Here is a 22,526-nt window from a genome sequence, read left to right as displayed (position 1 = left end):
TTTGTTCACTGCCAGTAGGAGTGACTGTACCTTGACAATAACCACGATTTGCGATTAGGGTTTTCTTTCCAGTCTCGTGTTTTGAGAACTATTGAATGTTTCCCTGGTGATAAGTCACAGAATACGTTTTTCCCTTGACGTTCTCTTATATAAATCAATTTTCCTCGGGGATTCAAAAGCATTCTCGGGGAGTCTTATCTTTTACTCAGGAGTGGCATATTTTTTCCTGGGAGTCTCTTACTAGTTTTTACAACAGAAAGGACCGTTCAGACTGATCGCAGGCTACACAATTTATACTACCTGATCCCAAAGAAGCTATGCCAGGGCCGGATGGCGCATCATTAAAAAGCTTAGTCTATTTTTTTCAATCTTGCCAAATTCTAAACAAATAGGAAAGCAGTTTTGGTTTAGTTCTTTATAGGTGTAAGGATTTAATTGAAATTTTTATAGTAGTTGTTAGCTCGAAGCTCGACGAAACGACAAAGGTCGACTAATTACCGTTTGTCGACTCATGCGGCCTAAGTCGACAAAAGGCAAGTGACGATGTAATATCTTACCTGAACATGGATGGCCACATTCTAGCGTCCCACAGGGCTCTTTGCAGACGATGTCACTAGAAGCCACAGAACACTGTACCTGATTGACATGGCCACAGGGAGACGCCTGCTTTGGCACCAACGCCAGGCACTTGAATTTGGCGGTATCCACGGAACAGGGCATGAGCTGTTCGTGATTACAGCCTGGGATCAACTTTAGAACTCTCACCATGCAAGGACCACACTCTTCACTGCACGTCCGGTTACAGTTATGCCCAAGATCACAGGCTTCGGTGCAAGGCTGCTGACAAGCGAATCTCTCTTTATGCTCTAGATCTGCCGGGTGACACACCTGGTCACAAACATGGCCACATTCCAGCTCCATCATGCACATTTCTAAGCATCCTCCTTCCGGGGCGTCTTCAAAGTCCTCTGCGCATGAAGCATGAATCACGTTTTGGGGATGATTCTGACAAACAAGTTTCAAATGGCGTCCAAGATTTCCTTGTTCGCGCATATCTGAGATGATTTTTTCCCAGAGATCAGGGTCTTCTTCTTCTAAAAGCGTAGCATTTCCAATGATGTAGAACCCTTTCCGGGCTCGAGATAGGGAAACACAGACTCTGTTGGCAATCTTCAGGAAGCCAATTCTTTCACTGCGAACAAGCGACAGCAAAATGATGTCATTTTCTTCGCCTTGGAAGTTGTCCACTGCTGTAACACAAACTCCCTCAAAAAAGGTTTTATCTGCGCGCATCTCTCGTCTGAGTTTGAGAAGCTGTCCACTGTAGGCTGTCAGAATTGTAATCTGCTCTCGCTCGTATCCTTGCTGAATGAAGTAGCGGCAAAGAGCTGTCAGGAATTTTGCTTCGTGAAGATTGGATCTGCTTTTCCCTTCAGCAACGAAGTCCTGCGTGTAAAAACACAGAAACAGAGTAAAACAGAGGATCCACAAGTAAGGAGTATTAATTTTAAGTAGGAACTTTCCATTTTTGCAGTTACAATTTAACGGCATGAAGATAAAGTTGTCTCAATAAAAGACAGCTCTTACAATTTGAACTGGAAGGAGTGTAACTAGAACATAAATTTGGTCAGTGGTTTTGTAAAAAAAAAATGAGACCACTTTAAGTTTGGACGATTATTTCTGACAAAATTCGTGCCATTCTCGTTCCCAAAGACCGCGATCAATTTGGTCAGCACCAAGAATAGGAAGCTCTGGGCTAAAGTGCAAGATGAGCCACACTAAGGTCAGAGCGGTTGCTCTCTCTACGCGCACATTCAGATTTTTGTCGGTTCTGCGCGATCACACCGAAACAAGGATTTCTGGTTCCGGTTTCGATCTCGCCCAGGGCGTCGGGCGTTCGATCACCGCTGACCGAAAGAGTGGGGTCCGGTTTGTACAGAGTTTCGTGCACTGCTATGCCCTTCTTAGGAATTATTTTAATTACAATCTTACCTCTTCTTCATCGTGATCCACAAAGAACAAATTTCGTTCCACGCCTTTTATGTTTTCAAAAGTCAACACAGACTCGTGGTTTTCCAGCTTTGGTTCCACATAGATGTGTTCCAACACCTTGGCTATCTCCGGCCGCATTCGGTGCTGCAGGCACAGCCTCGAAAACAACATTCCGTTCGTCACCATTCTCTCGAACAAGGACACGTCCAGATCGTAGTTTTTCTGGAGATCGTAGACTGTGGGGTTGGGGCGGAGTTGCTGATGATCACCAATCAGAATCAAGTGCTGACATCCGGGAGTTAAAGAGGTTACAATGTGCGCCTCAAGCACTTCAGCGGCTTCCTCCACAATAGTAATCGCTGGCTGTAAGTCTTGTAACAGGCTGTGATACCGTGCAGCACCTTAAGAATTACGATTCATGTATTAAAAACTACGTTCTGTCTACTCTGACCACGTTTAACTGCACAAAATCTAAAGCAAACGTTACAATCCACCACTATTTTCTGTCACACTGATTGGCCAATGAAAATCATCGAAAACTTCACTTCACCAATTGAAAACTGATAGAAACTAAAAGTGCCATGACCAAAGTCAAGATTTAAGTCGCACTGCGGACCTTTTCAAGCCAAAAGATTGTCAGCAAAGAGTGAAGAAAAAATTAATGGAGGATTATAACATCAACGCAGTACAACTGAATCACTGTTCTATCAGCTAAGTGAGTCTCCGGTATCATAATTTCAGTTTCAATGTTTCAATTTTTCAGGTTCGAGTTTTCTTAACCAACTGAGCAGCTTACATAAGTAATTTATTGTTAGAGCAGTTTTCAATTGAGTGTCGTAAACCAAAACCAAAGTAATTACTCTGGTCAATCACAAAGGACACAGACAATCCAGCGAACCAATCAAAATTCGAAGCAAATACATGTAGCTGGCACGAAGCGCGGGAAAGCGTGCACGAGCGAGTCACGATTGGTTTTGATTTTACTCCTGATTGGGTGAGAAAGTGGCGCAAGATTTTTAAGCCAATCACTAAGCGTAGTAATGCAAAACCAAAGCAAACGCAATTAACTTTCGACACTCAAGTGAAAACCGCTCTATGATAGCACATGAACTTGCCTATTCCGAGATTCAATAAACACATGAATGAGAAAAGCAGCCAAACAATGAAAAAACGGTACTTCCGACCACTTCCCCTTGTCCTATCTTTCACGCACATTAATGAAGATTAGAGCACCTATTTTGCCTGATAGAAAATCTGGACTGACAAGCTTAACACAAGCAAAGAATAGGATCCATAATACTAAATAATAATGCAAGCTTGATTACCTGTAGTAGTCATTCCGATGACATCTGCGTTTTTAAGGATCTCGTATTCCTCTTGTCGCCTTACTTCTTTCAGCTCATCTACTTTGTCATCAAACATTTCTTGGAAATCAGAGATAGCTTCATAACAACTCTTACGTGCATCGCACACCCATCTGCGGTAAAGACGCCAGCGGTCTTTCTCAGACAAATGCCACACATTCTGGACCTGGAATGATATACAGCATTCAGTTTGAAGTCCGTTTTAAATTAAAACACTATACCAAGCTGTGACATTTAGGAAATTGTCGATTAGGCTGGACGATTAGATTTATTTTTCTGCTTCTGATGTAGTCAATTACTACTTTGCCAGGAAATAATGATATCACGATCGTCGCTTGAAATATGTGTCAGAACACTCCGAAAAAGTTTCCTCTTATGTATCCTCTATGTTAGCTTCCCATGTGGACGAGGTACTGTAGTAACGTATATACAGTATATTAAGGCCGATTTACACGATACGATTTTGTCGCATGCGACATGCTTGCGACAGGCCTACGACACGAATTGCTTCCCGTAAGTGGACACTTACTTATGGTCCCAGCTTCCCTAAGTAAACAGCCACATACAAGTAAGTGGTCAGACACATAAAAATACTACTTTTTAACCTACCACAAGTGGACGCCTCTCCTTAGTGGACACTCCAATCCCAAGCGTGTTGTCCACTGCGTCTTTTACGACTGTGTGACAACAGACCTCTTTGGATGACAGTCAGAACAGGTGACGCGATTAAAAACCCAAAGCCCCTCCGACAAGGCCCAGCTTAAAGCAAACAACCTTATTACCTTTCCAACTAAGCAAATAGCTATTCAGAAATTTGTCTAAGGCATAGGTGTCTATATGTAATTACCTTGGTAGCTTCTTCTTCACTCATCATGTCTTCTGAGTTAAGTTCTCTTCGTATAATACGTTTGATCTTTTGCTTTATTCTGTTGGCATTCTGGAATTGCCAGCTGCCACTTTGATCACCTTCCTCAGCACAGTCTGGAGTAGCATACGGATCATCCGCGGTCAAATTATCCGAAGGGGGTCTGGAACCAAACCTGATGACGGCGTCAGTGTCCAGAATCCGTTGATCTTGCATGACGTCAGCATCGAATTTAAAATCAAGAGACTTTCCTCTGTAGTCGTCTTCTTCCATGTTTTCGTCTGCCTCTTCATCACTATCCGCATTCAGGTGTTCCTCGCTGAGTTTGAATCTTCCTATAAGGAGAATAAATGAACTTTTGTTAGCTCAAAAAATCTACATTGCTTGTGGTAGTTAATTCCAATGCCCTCCGTGTTTTAAAAAATCTCGTATTCTTGTTGCTTAACTTTTTTTGAACACGAGACTGTAGTTTCGTTGTATTGCGTTACTGTCATATGCACTAGAAACGGTGAGTCGGAGTATTGAAAGGATTCAGTGAAGTATTTAACTACAGTCAACTCTCGCCTTGCGGACACCCCGCTACTGCGGACAAAATCCAGATCCCCGGCGAAAGAGGTTTGACTGGAAATGACTCCCGTTATTACGGACTCTCGCTATTACGGACACTAAACGACGCCCCGAGCGTGTTCACTATAACGAGAGTTATACTGTACTGTGTTGGAGAATAAAGAACAAGTCTTTAAAATCAAGGACTCTATAGAGACTAAAAGAAAAATTGAAAAAGATATGTTTGAATTAACCTTTTAATTAAGTAGTTCTACTTTCGTATTATGGGAGGGCCCTTAAATCTGGGAGATTTCAACCAAACACTTTAGTAGAGAGTTTGTGGTTGAAAAAATATCTTCATTCAGAACTGAGAATAAACTGAGAATAAACAATGTAAACTAAAACAGAGAAATTACTGCCTTAACTGACTAGAACTTAAAACCTAATGTAGAGAAACCCCCCGCACAAGATTTTTCAGCTGTTGAAATCCAAGATGGCGGCGGCAGTGGCCACCATCTTGGACGTCAACGCCTGAGACGCCCTGGGAACCAGGCTCTTCGTCGGTTGCTCTTACCTTGTTGAATGCCTCCAACTGCTCGAATGTTGTCAGCAGTTAGTGCCTCTGCATATATATGCAAATGAGAAATTCTTCCCGCGAAGTAGTACTCTAGCCAAGGGCTTGCCACAGCGCCTATTCTGATAGAGAACTGTGTGGCTAAGTAAAAATTCTCTCCTATGATGACAGCTGCCACCTCATTTCCATTGTGCCACAGGCGTGCCATGCCGGACTTGTGATCGTAGGAGGCGCCGATGAAGTTCCACTCATTCATATTCAACACCGGAGCTCTAAGATGGGGAGCGTATACCATGAGATCTCTCCGGACGAAGCATGCTGTTAGTATTCCCATTTCTCCGTAGAACCCTTCGTGCCAGAGCTGAACACCACAGCCATAAATGTCGTAGCTAACGATCGGTCCGCCACTTCCGGTGGGGTAGATAAATGCGAGCAACGTAATGGATCTGCCGGCATCTGCGTAGCCACCCCACAAGTTTGGAATCTCGATGAATGAGTCGAAAGTCCCGGTAAGCTCCAGGGAGCCTCCTGTGTTCCCATCAACACCCGGAGCGAGTTGGACACGTGGTGATATGAAAGCTAACTCTGCTTGGGAAAAATACTCCAGGCCCCAGCACTCCGCATTGAAAGGGAACATAACAAGAGGTTGGGCAAAACCTGAAATGGAGAGAGCATTGAAGAAAGCTTAAACATAATACAGCGTCGTGCTTTTACAAGAGAGCGCAGCAGAGATCTCCTGGAGTTCACAGCGGCATTGTATGTTCTTCAAAAAAACCCGACTGAAACTGATTTAAGAAAGAAAGTTTGCTTTCCTATAATTTTTTTTGTTCTTATAGGGTAGTAACCTTCAAGTACTACAATTCTGACCACCGCACAGTGAGGGAAACAAAAGCCACTTCGGGAAACTTCGAAGAAGTATTCTGTAATCGCAATATATTAGCTGCTGCGTTTTGCAAACACCCCAACTGCTTACCATCCCACCAGTTGAGATCCTAAAAAAGTTAAGACAGATTCCTCTGAAAGGTCGAGCAATAAGTGCAAAAATTAATTAACGAACTCGTAACACAGAAACATTTTGTAGACCGTTTGAAAACTTTTTCGTTGTAATTCCTGTAATTGAGCACGCTATCAAATTCTAAAGCATTCTCGTCAAAGTAAAATGTCAAACCTCCAAAACGCGTGTAATTTTGCTTTGAACCGACTTGAAACGTCCACTTTAACTAAAATATGGAGAACTTTAAATTCTTTTTTTCTCTCGCGGGGTGAGCTTGAGAGCTAAAATTTCGACAAGTTCTTCTTGGTAACTTTATTCTTGCCTATTCTTGCCCGGAACCGTCATAATGTTCAATTAATATTTGTTTATAAGCACTGCAGCATAAAATATATAAAGGTTTTTCTAATCCCCTCCCTCCTCCCCTTACGTACCGTCTTGGTAAGGATCTGCTGGCTGTACAGGAAGACCAAGCCACTGTGGGATGACGGATTCTCCTCTAGCCCGAGGAGCACCATGGGAACCCCTTGTTAGTGAATCATAGTGCTTCTGCTCCATGCTGTAATCAACAAGCTCATCCTCGTGAAACACATTTCTTGTTAATTCCTCCACCATTTCGTCGTGTGACTCAATCATTTCTGACAGATTTTTCATTTCTTGCCGTATCTCACTGTAGGCCTGTCTGATATGTGCAGGTGTCAGACGTTGCTGAAAAATAAATACATTTATTGTTAGACTGACCGGATGCCTGCTTACGCAAAAAGGGCAAAGTCTCCGTTCGATCCTAGTGTCCCATCAGGGCGGAGCTTATCCCAGTTCCCATAGCATGAAGCGCTAGGGGTATTTCTTTCTCCCCCTGGATATGCCAGTCCATCGCAGGGTTACCCCCAGCATTGAATTCGCCGGTCATTTCTGATACACTTGCATGGGTGCAGAGAGGCACTGCTAGTGAGCTGTATTGCAGAATGCCCATGGCGTAAGATAGAGAGTAAGCAGAGAGTTTATTTAAAAGTAACAACAAAGAAACTGAAAATAGAAATGAAGTGCTAGGAGATAAAAATACAATTTGCATATATTAGAACAAAGTTTTGAGTGTTTGTCATATACCGGTACCTAAATGCTTCATTCTAAAGACTGGTTTCCATAGTACTGTTTGTGAGAAAATTTTGAAATCCGTTCCTAATCAGAATATAACCCACTTCATGGATAACAGGCATTCTCTTTCAAACGAAGAAGAAATAACCCTAGGAGAAATTTGATGTGCAGTTTACAGCAGCTAAAATTAAAAATCAAGTGACTTTGTGATCAGCAACTGCAAGCAATCACACAGTGATTCAGATATGATGGAAACAGGCCTTTAAATAAGATTACATTACCAGCATCAAATTCCTTGGAAAGACTATATAGTAGAACCTCCCTTACGCAGAGACCTGCAGAGGTGTCCACTTATGAAAGGTGTCTGTTTATGTGAGGTTAAAAATGTAGTGTTTGTTTTTGGTTGGTACCATGACTTAATTAGGGCATGTTTATATATATATAGAGAAGAGTTGTCCCTGGTAGGAGGGTTACCCTCCATACCAAGCCATTTGGGGTGAGGGTTTTTTCATCCATTTCTTTATAAATAGCTGTGAACTGTTTATATGAGAAATTGCAAAGTTTCCTCAGGAGGGTAACTCGCTTTCGGAAAAGTTCGTAAATTGTTGGGAAACATTGGTACGACAATATTTTTAAAATCTTCGGAAATGGTCAGAAATCTTCGGAAATTATTCAAAAACATTGTAATTAGGAGGTTTATACAATAAACATAATGATGTCCATAATTTTATAGTGAGATAACAAAAAGAAACATTATTTAATTACACCACCCTATCTATGGTTTCCTCCAGGTGTATTGAAATTTCTACTTGTCTCAGTCATTTTTTAAAACTTATAATTTACCTAAAATCTGTTTCAGTTTGTTAGATTGGTCAGTCTACATGTATGACCCAATTTATGGAAACCCACTCAATATGGACACTTCATTATGGAAAGTGGTTTTGGTCCCTTAGTAACGCATACATTTTCTCTCAATTTAACTCCCTTAATGAAAACTTATTAATACAGACATGATGTTCTCTGTAATGTCTGTATCAACAGAGTTTGGCTGTAACTCCTCCTGGATACTAAAAAAAAATGTTTCCCATCTAGAGTATTGAATATTAGTCTTCTTGTGTACAAAAGAGCACTGACTCTGGCAAAAATCTTCTGCTTGTCTACAACCTCACTACTACAACCTGTGCCCTCTTTAAGAACAGTCAATTTATTAAAATCCTGAATACAAGAGCATAGCATCAGGCTAAGCTAACAAATCTCAAAAATTCATAGTGAGACAGTCTTGAGGGTCTATTATAGGGGGTCCTACAGTCTGCGAACCGCCACATTTTGTTCTTCCTAGACCGTAGACCACTTTCGTTTTCCTTTTAAGACTGAGACCGCCATTATAGCAGAACGAATATCAACAGTAACCGATTTTTTTAAATAAATCTACTCAATAAATTCTTAAGATATGTTTGCTCAATATTTGTATTCCTCGCAGAGACCACAAGAATGCAAGAACAGAGCATAACTTGCTAACTACCGTAGACCGCCGAATAAATACGAATGTTTCCACAGACCGCCACTCAAAAATGGCTTAAACCGCCAGAGTATGATAGACCCTCAGTCATAATCAAATGTTTATGAGCCACTTTCCTCACCAGGGATCAGTTCTTCAATACGTCCTAAGAAGTTTTCTGGAGCCTGAGAGAATTTCAAAGCAAGAAAGAAATAATATGCCGTGGAGAAATTACCAATCTTCAGGATGTGCTTTTCGCCTTCCATACTCTTATTAATACTTTGCTGAAGAAGCTCAGTAACTGGGCTGAGATGCTCAATCACTTGTGATCTTTCTTTGGCAGTATAACTCATTTGGAATCTCACACATAACATTTTGCCATCTGGTAGCGTGAAATCTAGTTGCAGGTCATCCCAGGATGGGTTCCCTGCACTACATCCAAGCATGCTGCCATTCACTTTTATGACTTTGCTGAGCCCAATGCACCTAAAGAAAACACTACTCTTTGCAGTTACTGAACCAGACATACCGGTATGTGTATAAATGAATCCTCCTAATGACGTTCGTTGAACTAAGTCCAGCAAAAGTTGTTTTGGCAAAAAAACAAGGAGATGGTCTGACACAATGTCAGCAAACTTAGCGACATCTTCATTTAGACTTTTAAGGAGTTTTGGTTCTGACCTATGAGCTAAAAGATCAATGGCTTCTAAAATCATATTGGTAGAACTTGATTGTGTATTAAGCCTTTCATCGTTCTTCCATTTAGATGCCAGGTTTTGAAGCTTGGTTCCAGCTTGACGACGAAATAGATCTGTAGCTGCTTGTACGGAGCCGGGGGTTGGCTTTATGTTCTTGGCAGCTTCTTTAAAACTCAGTTTTTGTTCTTCGATTAATGTTTGTTTATCAGGAAAAAAGAAGCACAACCAGACAAAAAACTGATTTGTTATTGGTGGAACAGTCTCGCCAAGTTCTTGCTGCAACAGTTCTACCGCAGCTTTCACTGGTTCCAAAACAACACTTATTTCTTCCTCTTTCCAATTCATGCAGTCTACAGGCGATGCCAAAAATGGTTGGAACCTGAAATCCGGGCCTGTTTTCACATTAGTGGTGACATCCAACTCTCCACATGTTACATCGATGACAAACCATTTCGTGGCATAACGGCTAGCGTCATAAACGAATTCTGTGTCAATCACCATACTCTTTCCGCAACCTGGTAACTGGAGAGTAACATTTCCATATTTAGTGACATCAGTATATCCTGGCCAATATCGCTTGCTGGATTCTTGATTTTTCATCCAGGTTAAGAGAGTGGCGGCCACGGCTCCGAACCTTTCCCACACATCTAACACTCTAGCATACGTAAGCATTTCTTTTATATGGGCAAGTCGTACAGCACCGTCAATAAGATTCTTTAATTTGCAATAGTCTCTCATCACGAAGCGATCAGGAGGGATATGATCGACAATGAAACACTTGATATAATACTCGGCTTTTGCACGTAAAAGGTTTGAATGTAGGACGTTCTTCGAGCTTTTGGTCACTTGTAGAAGTCTCATGCAGGTGAGAGCTATGCTGTAAAAGGAGCGACGGTCATCTAAATAAGATACAATCGCACAAAGACAGTCGTCGTTCAGAGATAAAATGGACGCCATGTTGATGAATGTCACAGGCACTCGTTCCCAAGCCCTTGCGCTTCTTTCCAACATTTCCGTCAATCAAAGTTTGAAAGGGTTTCCGACAACATTTCTCGCAAGTGGACTGGCGACGGCCGGAAATGCGTCTGCTCTCGATCGCAGGCTAACTGGCGATAAACATTTTTTTTTTTCACGGCCAAAATTTAAGCAAATAATTAAAAGATTCTAATTCTGTTACTTTTAAACACGCGCGGCAGATCTTCAGTTTTGGCAGAATTTGTGATGACATAAACTGTGCAGGTGTACATGGAATTGTATAGGTTTTTGAATAGCAAGGAAATTTTTTCTCAGTTTAATATCAATTATTGGCTGGTTTCAAACAGCACGTCGAAACTGCCTCGTACCCAGAGTCCCAGACGCCTCTCTCTTGTGCTTCGCGCTCGCTTTAAAAATTTGTTCTCGCTTTGTTGCAGAAAATCGTGGCGCCTGAGGAGGAGGCTGACGTCGAAAGATGATGTCGTAAAGCGGGTGTAAAATGTCTTCCCGCATTTTGGTCAAACAAATTGGAGAGATGGCTAGATACCTCCATTCAGGGGCGTAGCCAGCTTTTTGAAGAGTTGTAGGCCTGTTAAATCGGCCTGTAAGGGCCTTTTTTTGTGGAGAAGGAAGTTTATTTTTGGATCAAGACTCTCCAAAAAACGGGAGGGGGGGGGGGGGTGTATAATATTTTTCATATGAAGGCCTCCAATCATCCAATGATGTAATAGGCGACCGTCACCTCAAAATGGGCCCTAGGGGGGTTCCGGGGACATGCCCTCCCAGAAAAAATTCGAAATGCAGTTGCTCGAAAATGCAATTTCCAGCAAAAAAAAGTGCTGCTGATGATTATTTTTATCGACCGGCGCAAAACAGTAGTTTTGCACAAACATTTTATTCAGATACAAATGCTATAAAGGAAATATCAACAGCCGCGTCTGCTTTTTTGGAAATCCCTGCTGAAAAGAGCTTTATCCTTCGCTTTCTGCTGATGTTACTGTCGATCTATGGGGTGAATGATCTATCACTTATGTGGTTTAGGTCATATCTCAGCGGCAGGAAACACTGGAAACAGTATGTACGTATAAACGGGTGCTGCTCTTCAAGTAAGCAGATGTTACAAGGAGTACCTCAGGGATCGATATTAGGACCAATTCTCTTTCTTCTTTTTGTCAACGATATGCCGTTAAGTATATGTGACGCGACACTTGACGTCTATGCTGATGACACAACTTTATCAAAAAGATCAAATTGGGAAAATGTTCCCTATATGGTACATGCTCTAAATCAAGATCTCAAGCATCTAGATGAGTGGTCAGCACGAAACAAAATGTTTATAAATTCGAAAAAAAACAAACAAATCCATGCTGGTAACAGGGAAACGGCTGCGGAACTTTGTTCCCTCTTCCGCAATTGATGTCAACCTAAATGGAAGTAATATTGAGCATGTCACCGATTTCAAACTTCTTGGTGTAACGTTAGATCAAGATCTCTCATTTAATCGTCATGTCGAAGAGTTATACAAAAAACTGTCGAAACGCATTGGACTTCTTCGTCATATTAGTCCCTTCCTGAAACGTGATCAACGCGCAATATATTATTCTACGGTTATTAAACCTGTACTACTTTACGGCAGCACGATTTGGACTTCTTGTAGTAAAGAAAATCTTCTGAAACTTTTGCGTCTCCAAAAACGGGCAGCTAGGATTATCCTCGACGCCGAAAGAACAGCATCTTCTGTCAGCCTATTTAACACTTTAAAGTGGATCCCATTCTATGCAGAATCATATGTTAACCGATTTACCTTAATCTATAAACGGATTAATGGCACCACGCCGGAATATATAAATGATTTACTCATCAGAAACTCTGATACCCATAAAAGATCAACTCGTTTTTGTAATCTTAACTTAAGTTGCCCTCGATATAAGAGAAATACTGAAGGCGGCAAGACGTTTAGTGTAAGGACAATCAAAGAATGGAACTCACTTAGCGCGGACTTAAAACGGAGCCCAAGTGTTAACTTTTTTAAGCGTTCTCTTTTTAAACAAATTTTAAATAATCAAATCCATACACAATCATTCATGTAATTTTAATTCTTAATTGTCTTATTGTATTTAATGTTGTACATAGTTTTATCTCAATCGATCTATTTTTAAAGTTTATACAATTGTTATATTTCCGTTATTGTTATATTTTTGTGAGGGCCACAAGTTTATCAGTTTGATTACTGTCAGGTGTCACCCTCGTTAAATAAAGTCCTACTCACTTACTTATATACTTACTATTTCACAGCACCTAAGTTGGAACATTTCATAGGAGGGAAAAGCGCCAGTTTTCACTCATTCTAAAATAACACTCTTGTCTTTTACGGCGCATGTGTGCGATTGTCTGTAATCTTGCCAGTCTAAAAGGCTCCAAAGTTTGCACTTGCTAGCTTGTAGATGAGCCTTGATCTCATCGCGAGAGAGTAGTTGTGAAATAAATAATGAGCCTCTCTCTGGGTACCCACGGTCTTTGTTTTCTTCGCAATTTTTTTTTGCAAATCTTCGTTTTTTTTAAAGCAGATCTTCAGTTTACGGATTGAAACGGTTTGAACGTTTACTCAGTGTAATTCGAGTTTCGACAATTTTGTATCCGAGTGTTCAATTTGATCACGTGAATTTTGGTCAATTTCAGATCTTCGCTTAAATCTTGAGATCTTTGTTGTTTTTTTCTGCTGTAACTTAGGAAATACCCATAGAGAGGCTTTATAATGCTATGGTACCTTATGAATTGCTTTCAATTTATCTTGAAAGAGTTCATGAGAGTTTCAGTATGAATTTTTCGTCATCACACATTTTGACAATAGGGGTTGGTTGTACGCCCCTGCCTCCATTTATGCCCCACATATTTATTTGCAGTCTAGTTTTTTGAAAATCAAAGCTAAATCTTGTTGTTGGGAGAAGTGGAACTAACTAGTAACAGTGTTTTAGCAGGTACAATTGATGTGTTTACCCATGGTCCCTGGCATGGTTTACCGGATTGTCTGTGTCTTAGTGACCACGTGCCTTACAGAGCGAGTCATTATTAAACAAATTTTACCCTTAATTAGATACTTCTTTTGCTGTAAAATTGCATAAAACCGCTTAGAAATCTTACCCTCAAGGGGAAATTAGCATATATTTAGAGAAATTCTCTTGATTAGAGGCAGCGTTTTGGATTTTTTGGAGCAACTTTGGAGCAACTTTTGAGCAACTTTATTGGATTTTTGGAGCAACTTTTGAGCAACTTTTTGAGAAATAACGGGCAACTTTTTTGGGAAATCTCGAGCAACTTGTGGAAAGCCCTAGCCACAGGTCACCTTGGGGGGAATATGCACCTCCTGCACCCTCCCCCTATGTTATGAAATAAAAATGCAAAAGATACACTGTGTTAACTTTCCACTTTAAAGTGGTTAGTATCATAGAACTCAACAGTAACTGAAGTGATGTAAATATATGTTAACAACAAGTTATCAAGGGATTAAATTTCAAATTTGCACCTAAAATGAATACATACATTTCCTTATAACAAGTGTTCTAATCTGCAGTTAATAGGTAACTTGTCTTCTAACAATCATTTTAAAACTTGTGAATGAAACATCAACTTTTAAAACAAGATAAAACAACTTGTCACGATACATCATGAAACCTTGTCTATCTTCGTAAACTTAATGATAGTGATCCATGCTAGTAAGTTGTACTGCCAGCAAAATGCCAATGACGTAATTCACCAGCAGCACATCACATAAAGATTGTTGTGGTAAGCCTTTGATTTGTTCTCTCTTTTTTGCTGACCATAACTAACTCTGTGTTGACAGAGAAATCAAGTTCCATTCTCACATCAAACATACTGCCCCTTCTGTTGTTATCGAGGTTCACAATATGTCTATGTCATAGCACAGTTTTGAGTGTTTGTCATATATTAAAATGCTAAATTCTAAAGCCTGATTTCCACATAACTGTTGGCAAGGAAATTTTAAATCTCTTCCCGACCACTTATCCACCTCATGATAAGAAGGGGCATTCCCTTTTAAAAGAACATGATATGCATATACAGCAGGTAAAATTAAAAATCAAGTGACTTTGTGATCAGCGACAGTGAGCATGCAATTACACAATGCAGGGGCAGATCCAGGATTTTTCTTAGGACGGGGTGCACCATTTTTTTTTTTTTTTTTTTTTTTTTGGCAGAATACCAGTTGTATTAGAAAGCTGCAGGTCATCTCAGGAGGGGGGGGGGGGGGGAGGGGGCACCCTCCTCCTAGATCTGCCCCTGTAGTGATCCATGTAAACAATCGTTTTAGTTACATAACATTACCAGAGTTAGTAAATTTTACACAATTGAACCTTCCATATGCTCCACATCCTTGGGACCTGAAAAAATGTCCAGTTACGATGCACCTGTTTATGTGAGTTTAAAAATGAAGTGTTTGTTTAAGATTGGGACCATGTCAGAATAATAGGGCCTGTTTGCCCTGTTTCTGACTCTGGAAGGAATTTTCTGTTTGTCTTTAAACTCACTGCTACAACCTGTACCCTCCTAAAGAACAGTCAAGCTAAATTCTAAATACACAAGCAATTTAGTGTCAAGGTAAGCTAATGAATATCGTAAATTTATCTAGAATGAGACAATGTTAACGAGCCACTTTTCTCACCCAGATAACGATTATTCAAAGAATATTTCTGGAGCCACAGAGAAGTTCCAAAGCATGTAAAAAATAAACAGCTGTAAAAAGATTACCAATCTTTTGGATGCACTTTGCACCTTCCATACTCTTGTTGATACTTTGCTGAAGAAGCTCGGTAACTGGGCTGAGACGTTCAATCGCTTGTGATCTTTCTTTGGTGGTATAACTTAATTGGAATCTTACACATACTCTTTTGCTATCCGGTAGCGTGAAATCTAGTTGCAGGTCATCCCAGTGTTGGTTCCCTGCACCACGACCAACATCACTGCCAAGCATGCTGCCATACACTTGCATAACTTCACTCAGCCCATAACATTTGAAGAAAACACTGCTCCTCACATGCTTACAAGCAATTTCATCAGCTGTGAATTTCTTAGTTTCAACTGATGTTCGTTGAACTAAGTCAAGCAAATAATGTTTTGGCAATGGAGCCAAGCGATGGTCTGATGCAATACAATACAACCTCACGGCAACTCTTTCTAGTCTGTTCAACAGATTTGATTCTGACCTGCGAGCTAAAAACTTAATAGCTTCTAGAACCATATTGGCAGAATTTGATCGTGTGTCTAGCCTTACAACATTCTCCCATCCAGACTCTGCCTCTTGAAACTTGGTTTCAGCTTGATGTTCGAGCAAATCTATAGCTGACTGCAGAGAGCCAAGAGTTGGTTTGATGTTTCTTGCAGCTTCATTAAAACAAATTTTGTTTTCTTCACAAATTGATGTACAGGTATCTTTATGGGGGAAAAAGTAACACAGCCAGATAAAAAACTCATCTGTTATCATGGGAACAGTGTCACCAAGTTCTTTCTGCAAAAGTTTTATTGCAACTCTCATTGGTTCCACAACATTGCTTAGTTTTCCCTCTTTCCAATACACATAGTGCTCTGACGATGCTTCAAATGAATGGCTAAAACCCTGATGCACGAAAGCTACATCTAAATCTCCACAAGTTACATGGATGGCCAGCGAATTTCCACAGCGATGGAAAAAGTCATGAAAGAATATCGTATCAATCACCATGTTCTTTCCGCAGCCTGGTAAATGGAACGTAACGCTGCCATATTCAGTGCCACAACCTCCTGGGCCAGTTTGCCTACTGTATTCTCGATTTTTCATCCAGGTTAAGAGTGTGGCAGCAACGGGTCCATACATTTCCCACGCATCTAACAATCTAGCAGGCGTAAGTATTCCTTTTGTTTCTGTAAGTCGCACAGCACCATCAAGAAGAGCCGTTAATTTGGAATGTTCCTCGCATTCTTCGGTAACAGGCAAAGATGTGATATCGACAATGAAACACTTGAGGTAAAACTCCGCTTTTGCAAATAAAAGGTTTGAATGAAGGACATTCTTCGTTCTTTTGGTCAGTTGTAGAAATCTCTTGCAGGTGAGAGCTATGCTGTTGAATGAGCGACGGTCATCTAAATAAGATACAATCGCACAAAGACAGTCGTCGTTCAGAGATAAAATGGACGCCATGTTGAAGAATGTCACAGCCACTCGTTCCCAAGCCCTTGCGCTTCACGTTTAGGAACGAGGTTTGGGCGGATCCTCGCCTGATTTTCTGCTGAGTCCAGCATGACAGTTTTCATTGTCAGATGATCCATTGATTTGACAAGCTAAACAATTTCTGCTTGTTTAGCCAGCGTCGGATCACTTTCGGGTGAGCGAAGCGAGCCGGCGACGAGAATAAGTGATTTGATTGACTAATTAAAATTGATCGACATTTTTCTCACTAAGCCTACGTAGCAGGCGTCCTCTGTGTAGTTTTTAGCGTGTTTAAAAGAGTGCGCGTTTCTCACTTTTCTCGGAAAGCAACGGAATAAGGAAGCGTTGTTCTTCGTTGGACAAAATACAGGTAGTAAAATCCAGTTCAAATTAACCCAGATTGCAAATGCCCGGGCCAGTATCAAGCGGAATGGTGGAAAAGGTACTTATCTCGGACAGAAGACCTTATAGCCCATTACTAGTAATGCGCTCCTGCTGGTAACAATTTCCACGATAAGAGAGGAGCTCCAATTCCAAAGCGATTGGGAGAAAATTAATACACAATGCAGCTTTACTTCAATCAGTATGATCTCTTCATTATCATTATCCCGAAGGTGCACGGGTTACAGATTGTCGAAAATGATATCATAGACATGATATTTCAGATATTTAATACAAGTTACCAATGAAAACATTGAAGTTTTGAAACGAACATTGATCATGACATCTTTAAAGGGAGGTATTTAATAATTACAATTAATTACTTTCTCAACCATTCAGAAGTTAAACCAAAACATTTGACACACAAGCTCGCGCGCGTTTTCCCGCGCTTCGCGCCGGCTACATGCAGTATTTGCTTGAAGTTTTGATTGGATCACTGGATTGTTTTTGTCCATTGTGATTGACCAGGGTTATTACCTTGTTATAGGATAACGAAGCATTTTAACAACGCGAACAAAATTTACTTGTAATAAAATTAACGCGAATTTTCGAACAATTATGTTTACATCCGTCATGCATGAAATTAAAGCGAATGTTTGAAATTCGCTTTAATAACATGTATCGTTCATTTCCTATAATAAAGTAATTTGGTTTTGGTTTTACGAGACCCAGCTGAAAATCGCTCTATGCTTATTTACAGGGCTCGAGACTAACGGTACCCAACTAGCCAAAGGCTAGTAGAAATGCAGTTTTGGCTAGTAGATTTTGGACTTTCACTAGCCAAAATGGCTAGTGGAAACTCCAGGCAGTTTTGTGAAAAAAAAAACACAAATTGAACTCGACTCTAAGAAAACAGAACTAACAAGTACACTGTTGACATATACTCTACTAACTATGCATATATCAAAGAATATGGACAAGCTGAAGTTACCAAAAAGCGAACAAACTATAACTTCTTTTAGGACTTTCTGGTGACGAAAGCTACAAGTGAAAGAAAACTGTTTCTGCTAATTATTAAACGGCCTGGGAAATCGATCATTATGTGCAGGTTGTAACGTTAATCAGAGATTGGGTAAGGTTGCATGAAAAACAAGGGAGAGAGGTGGCGTACATGAACGCTTTCAAAAAAGCTTTCATGTACACATTTAAGATTCGGTTCCATTGGATACCGGAGAATATTCTGCAGTGGGTAGGAGCAAAAAAGCGAGGAAAAGAGCCAATGAAGACTGCAAAGTGCCTCCGTGAAAACGGAACTGAGTTTTTGCCTTCATGGAACACAGACTTTTCATGGATTTGCCCAATTTGTCACTGGCTTTCGTCTCTGCTGGCTTGGGAAAAAAACGAAAACCATGCTTGAAAGTTCTGGCTAGTAGAATATTGGTTTTGGCCAGTGGAATCATAGCTGTTACTAGCCACTAGGCTAGTTAGCAAAAACGTTAGTCTCGAGCCCTGATGTTATTGAATAACAAGTTAGAAAAGTATATTAGGACAGAGGTTAGCTTTTTAGTTAGTGTGTGCAATATTCAAAAGTAAGAAAACCTCAATTCCCTTTTGGTTACCTCCATCATGTCTTGTTTCAACTTTGACAGGCTGCATTCTTGTATCGTCTCGCTCTTACTTCTTCCTCCAACACGAACAATTCCATCTGGGTGAAATGCATGGATTCCTTCCAGAAACTGGTCCAGAGCGTGGTTAGTGTAACAAACAACAAGGATAGGACTTCCAGTTTTGGTCCAAGCACTTTTGTTGAGTAAAAGAACCTTGGCTATCTGCAAAATATTTTGTCAATAAGGATAGCAATGTTATGAATATGCACAAAATACCAGGACTAATAGAAAATTTTAGAACATGTTTTGTTCAGACCTGATAAAATATCGCATACTTCGTTTTGTTAAGTTATAGCCGGCAGAGAAAACATTTCAATTCAGCCCTCTCTCAGAAAAGGGGTTTGGGGGCAGGGATATGCTTTACCTCGTGATCAGGTTTTGATGAATTAACCCCAGGGGGGGGGGGGGGGGCTCGAAAGCGAAAGATCTCGAAACCGGGAGGCTGCGTTCGGTGGCTAAATACCTAAAAGAAAGTTTATTACCATTTTCTATACTCCAAGACGTAACTTCCTACCCTTACATAGACCTCCAACCTGAAAAAGACAGTCCCTTCGGGCGGAGTCCCCCGTATTGTCCACTATAAGAAGTACCCTTTCGGGATCTCTCCCAAGAATCAAACCAAATCTACAGACGAGTTAAATCGACCCCCCTTCCCTAACAGAGAGGCAAAGACTGACAAAAACTAAATTTTGTTTCAAATTCTTATGTATTATTTCATTTTTTCCATACACAATAAAATAATGAAAAGCGGAAATTAACATAGAGTTCTGACTGTTGTTCATATTTTAGATACTAATAATCCCAGAGATTCAACCTCATACAGAAAGCTCCGTTAATTCAATTAAAGCATGTTATTTGTTCTCAGTTAGACTGGCTACAGAGACAGATAAGCCAACAAGCTATACACGTGCATTTTTCAATAATTTCATTCATTAGGAAAATGTGTGCAATAAAAAATAAATGAAAAATTGGTTCTCCATCCGTTATAAGACAATTGCTCCTACACATGGTATCCTGGAAAACTTGAAATCAGGGTCCTGACACAGGGGGAATGAAGGACCCCCCCCCCCCCCCTTCCTTTAACATGAAGGTTGGTAGCTGAAAGATCAAATTGCTTTTACACTGATAAAGCATATACACCTCAGGTTTGTCAGGAGTCAAATACCTTCAATCCAATGTAGGTCTTTCCAGTGCCTGGTGGTCCCTGAATGACTGCAAACTCTTTGGTCAGCGCCAACTGTAAAGCGTTGAACTGTGAATCGTCTAGTTCCAGATCCTTTGCAGATGGCCAGGAGGCTGGGTCCAAAACTGATACTCTAGATCCTGTGTTAAAGCGGAGAGATTAAAAGATTAAAGAGTTCATAACTTTTTAAAGTCGCTGCCATTATTGTTATTCGCGTTAGATTTGCAGATCCACTGGCTGAACCGTAGACTCGAATTGGAGTCAACAAAATCAATCAGCAAAAGACAATCGAGCCGGGAAATGGGTAGCAACATTTTTTGATAAAACTGAGTCATATCATTTTTTTACCTCACACTATTTTGAACATGACAATTACTAAGATTTCGAATAATAACTTGAATCATAATTCTTTCTGTCAAATTTGTGTTTGACTTTTCAAAACAATAGGTCTTTTTACTGGCTTACCAGAGAGTTTAGCACCGTGATGACTCTTCCTTTCTGGCAGATTAGCAGAGCTCTGCCTGAAAAATTAAAAGATGAAATATTTAATAAATACTATTTAATAATATTTTCCGGATTGCGTGGATTACGTTACCATGCATTATCTCCTTATTCAGTGATACCTTTGCTAAGATTCGGGGCATTTCGAAAGAGATACGCAAGCCAGGAAGTCCGGACGAATTTTCCACCCTTCCACCTCCCTTTCGGCGACGTAACAGACAGCTATTGTGCTTTTGCACAATAGCTGCTCATTGCCTCGGCCACAATCTTTTCCCATATCTTATCCACGCTGGAAATCGAAAATGCGTGGCATGATTAATGAGTGAGAATGGTACACTTGTACACTTCAATCTTTGCCGGGCCGTTTGAAACATTTGCTTAGGATGTTCGAAGCTATAAGCGCAAAGATTATTTTACATCTTTGGGTAAACTGAGTCTGTCTTTCAGTCAGTCGAAGTTGAACAGTTATCCGCAAATTGTCTAATTTCTTCACTTACATCTGATCATGATCTTGAGATTCTACGCTCGACATGATAGCTGCGAAATCAAACATCACTCGCTGGCCATCAGGTTTGGTCAGATATGCTGGTGGCTGGACATTGTTCTGACATTTCACAATATATCTCTGGTAAGATGTAAAGAAAAAATTGTTTAGAACATGTTCCTTATGATCATTAGCTCATTTGGTAGAATAATGGACTTGAAAAGCACACAGAAAGATCGTGAATAATATAACTCCAAACACAGCATCGGAAAAAGCTGAGTGCGTCATTCGTAATTCACCTCTGTTAATTTTTTGGTTTATTATTACCTCTCTGGTGTTTCTTTTCTAAGTCAGCAAAGTATTATTTTGAAGTTTCTTTCTTAAGCTTGTGCATCGCGGAACGTGGCTTAGCACCCAACCTGACATAGCACCCTACCTGATTAAACAACTGGATATTAAACAACTAATATCAAGCACTCATTCTTCTAATAAAGCACGGGCAATTCAAAAGGGATTAAGCATTTTATTGTGGAAAATACAGATAGTTTTCAGCTGTACCTGGAGAGGAAATTCTCCTGGAGGCATCATTTTCAGTCCTTCAAGCACTGGACGATACGCCTCAAAGAATGCAATGGACTCCACCATTTGACACAAATCTCCCGTCCGCAGTCCAGCTTCACTGACAGGCGAGACAAATCGCACTTCAATTTCACCCTGTAAAAACAAAACAAAAAAGAAAGAAAAACACCAAAAGTTACCAACTACATCACAACATCAGAAAATGTTGGCACATTAATTGAAAGCAAGAAATGTGTACAAAGGAACTACAGGGATCTTAAGGACGGTGCCTCCTATTGCTACCGCGCACTTGTTCTGCGCATCACGCAATGCATCGAACACACTGGGCGCGCGCGCTTTTGATTAATTTGCTCTCTAAAAAGGACGAATTCAACTACGCGACCAAGCGCGCGACTAAAAAGCAAGAAAGATTTCCCTGCGACAAAATCCAGTTTATGGACATATACTAAGCCAGGAACAGCGGAAACAGCGGAAAAGCAACATATCAGTAACCATTGACCGCTAACCACTGAAAATGGCTCACATTAACAGTTAAAAACAAATCGCTAAGCGCTAAAACGTAACCCGCAAACTGTTAACTACAAATGGCGTAGTGCACGCGCGAGATGCAAATATTCAACTCGCTAGGGAGGGGATAGGAAAAATGTAACAGACCCCAAAATTGATTCCATAGAACCTGAAAACAACTGGTATAACTTTTAAAAACGCGTGGTGACCCCTACTTTTTATTTTATAAAATGTAAGTGGTAAGCCTATAGAGCACACGTTCAATTTTTCATTAAGTGAAAACAATATTTAGGCCGATTTTCTGGCCGTGCAACTGAGAGCTGCTAGAGTCAAAAATGGCTCAAACGCAATTATTTTGTTAAAAAAAACGTGGATCACGCAGTTCCGAAGACATTTTTTGTTAGTTATTTTAAAGATTGTTATATTT

At 40.4% G+C, this 22,526-nt stretch overlaps 1 protein-coding gene across 1 annotated transcript in view; it reads right to left on the bottom strand.

Moving 5' to 3' along the window:
• The window catches only part of LOC144643173 (NFX1-type zinc finger-containing protein 1-like), a 39,028-nt gene that overhangs the window by 4,673 nt on the left and 11,829 nt on the right, over positions 1 to 22,526 (bottom strand). The window contains exons 6-16 of the mRNA XM_078502341.1: positions 21,572 to 21,727; positions 21,027 to 21,154; positions 20,494 to 20,549; positions 20,011 to 20,168; positions 18,798 to 19,007; positions 6,767 to 7,040; positions 5,342 to 5,998; positions 4,204 to 4,556; positions 3,318 to 3,522; positions 1,993 to 2,393; positions 558 to 1,446 (exon numbers count right to left, since the gene is read on the bottom strand). Of these exons, the coding sequence (XP_078358467.1) occupies positions 558 to 1,446; positions 1,993 to 2,393; positions 3,318 to 3,522; positions 4,204 to 4,556; positions 5,342 to 5,998; positions 6,767 to 7,040; positions 18,798 to 19,007; positions 20,011 to 20,168; positions 20,494 to 20,549; positions 21,027 to 21,154; positions 21,572 to 21,727 (3,487 nt within the window). The remainder of the gene's footprint in view (positions 1 to 557; positions 1,447 to 1,992; positions 2,394 to 3,317; positions 3,523 to 4,203; positions 4,557 to 5,341; positions 5,999 to 6,766; positions 7,041 to 18,797; positions 19,008 to 20,010; positions 20,169 to 20,493; positions 20,550 to 21,026; positions 21,155 to 21,571; positions 21,728 to 22,526) is intronic.

Source organism: Oculina patagonica, chromosome 2 (assembly GCF_052425735.1).
Source record: "Oculina patagonica isolate OP01 chromosome 2, crgOcupat, whole genome shotgun sequence".
In the NCBI taxonomy this organism is placed as follows: Eukaryota; Metazoa; Cnidaria; class Anthozoa; order Scleractinia; family Oculinidae; genus Oculina; species Oculina patagonica.
The sequence above is the reverse complement of the archived record's forward strand: the minus strand, read 5'-3'. Positions and strand labels throughout refer to the sequence as shown.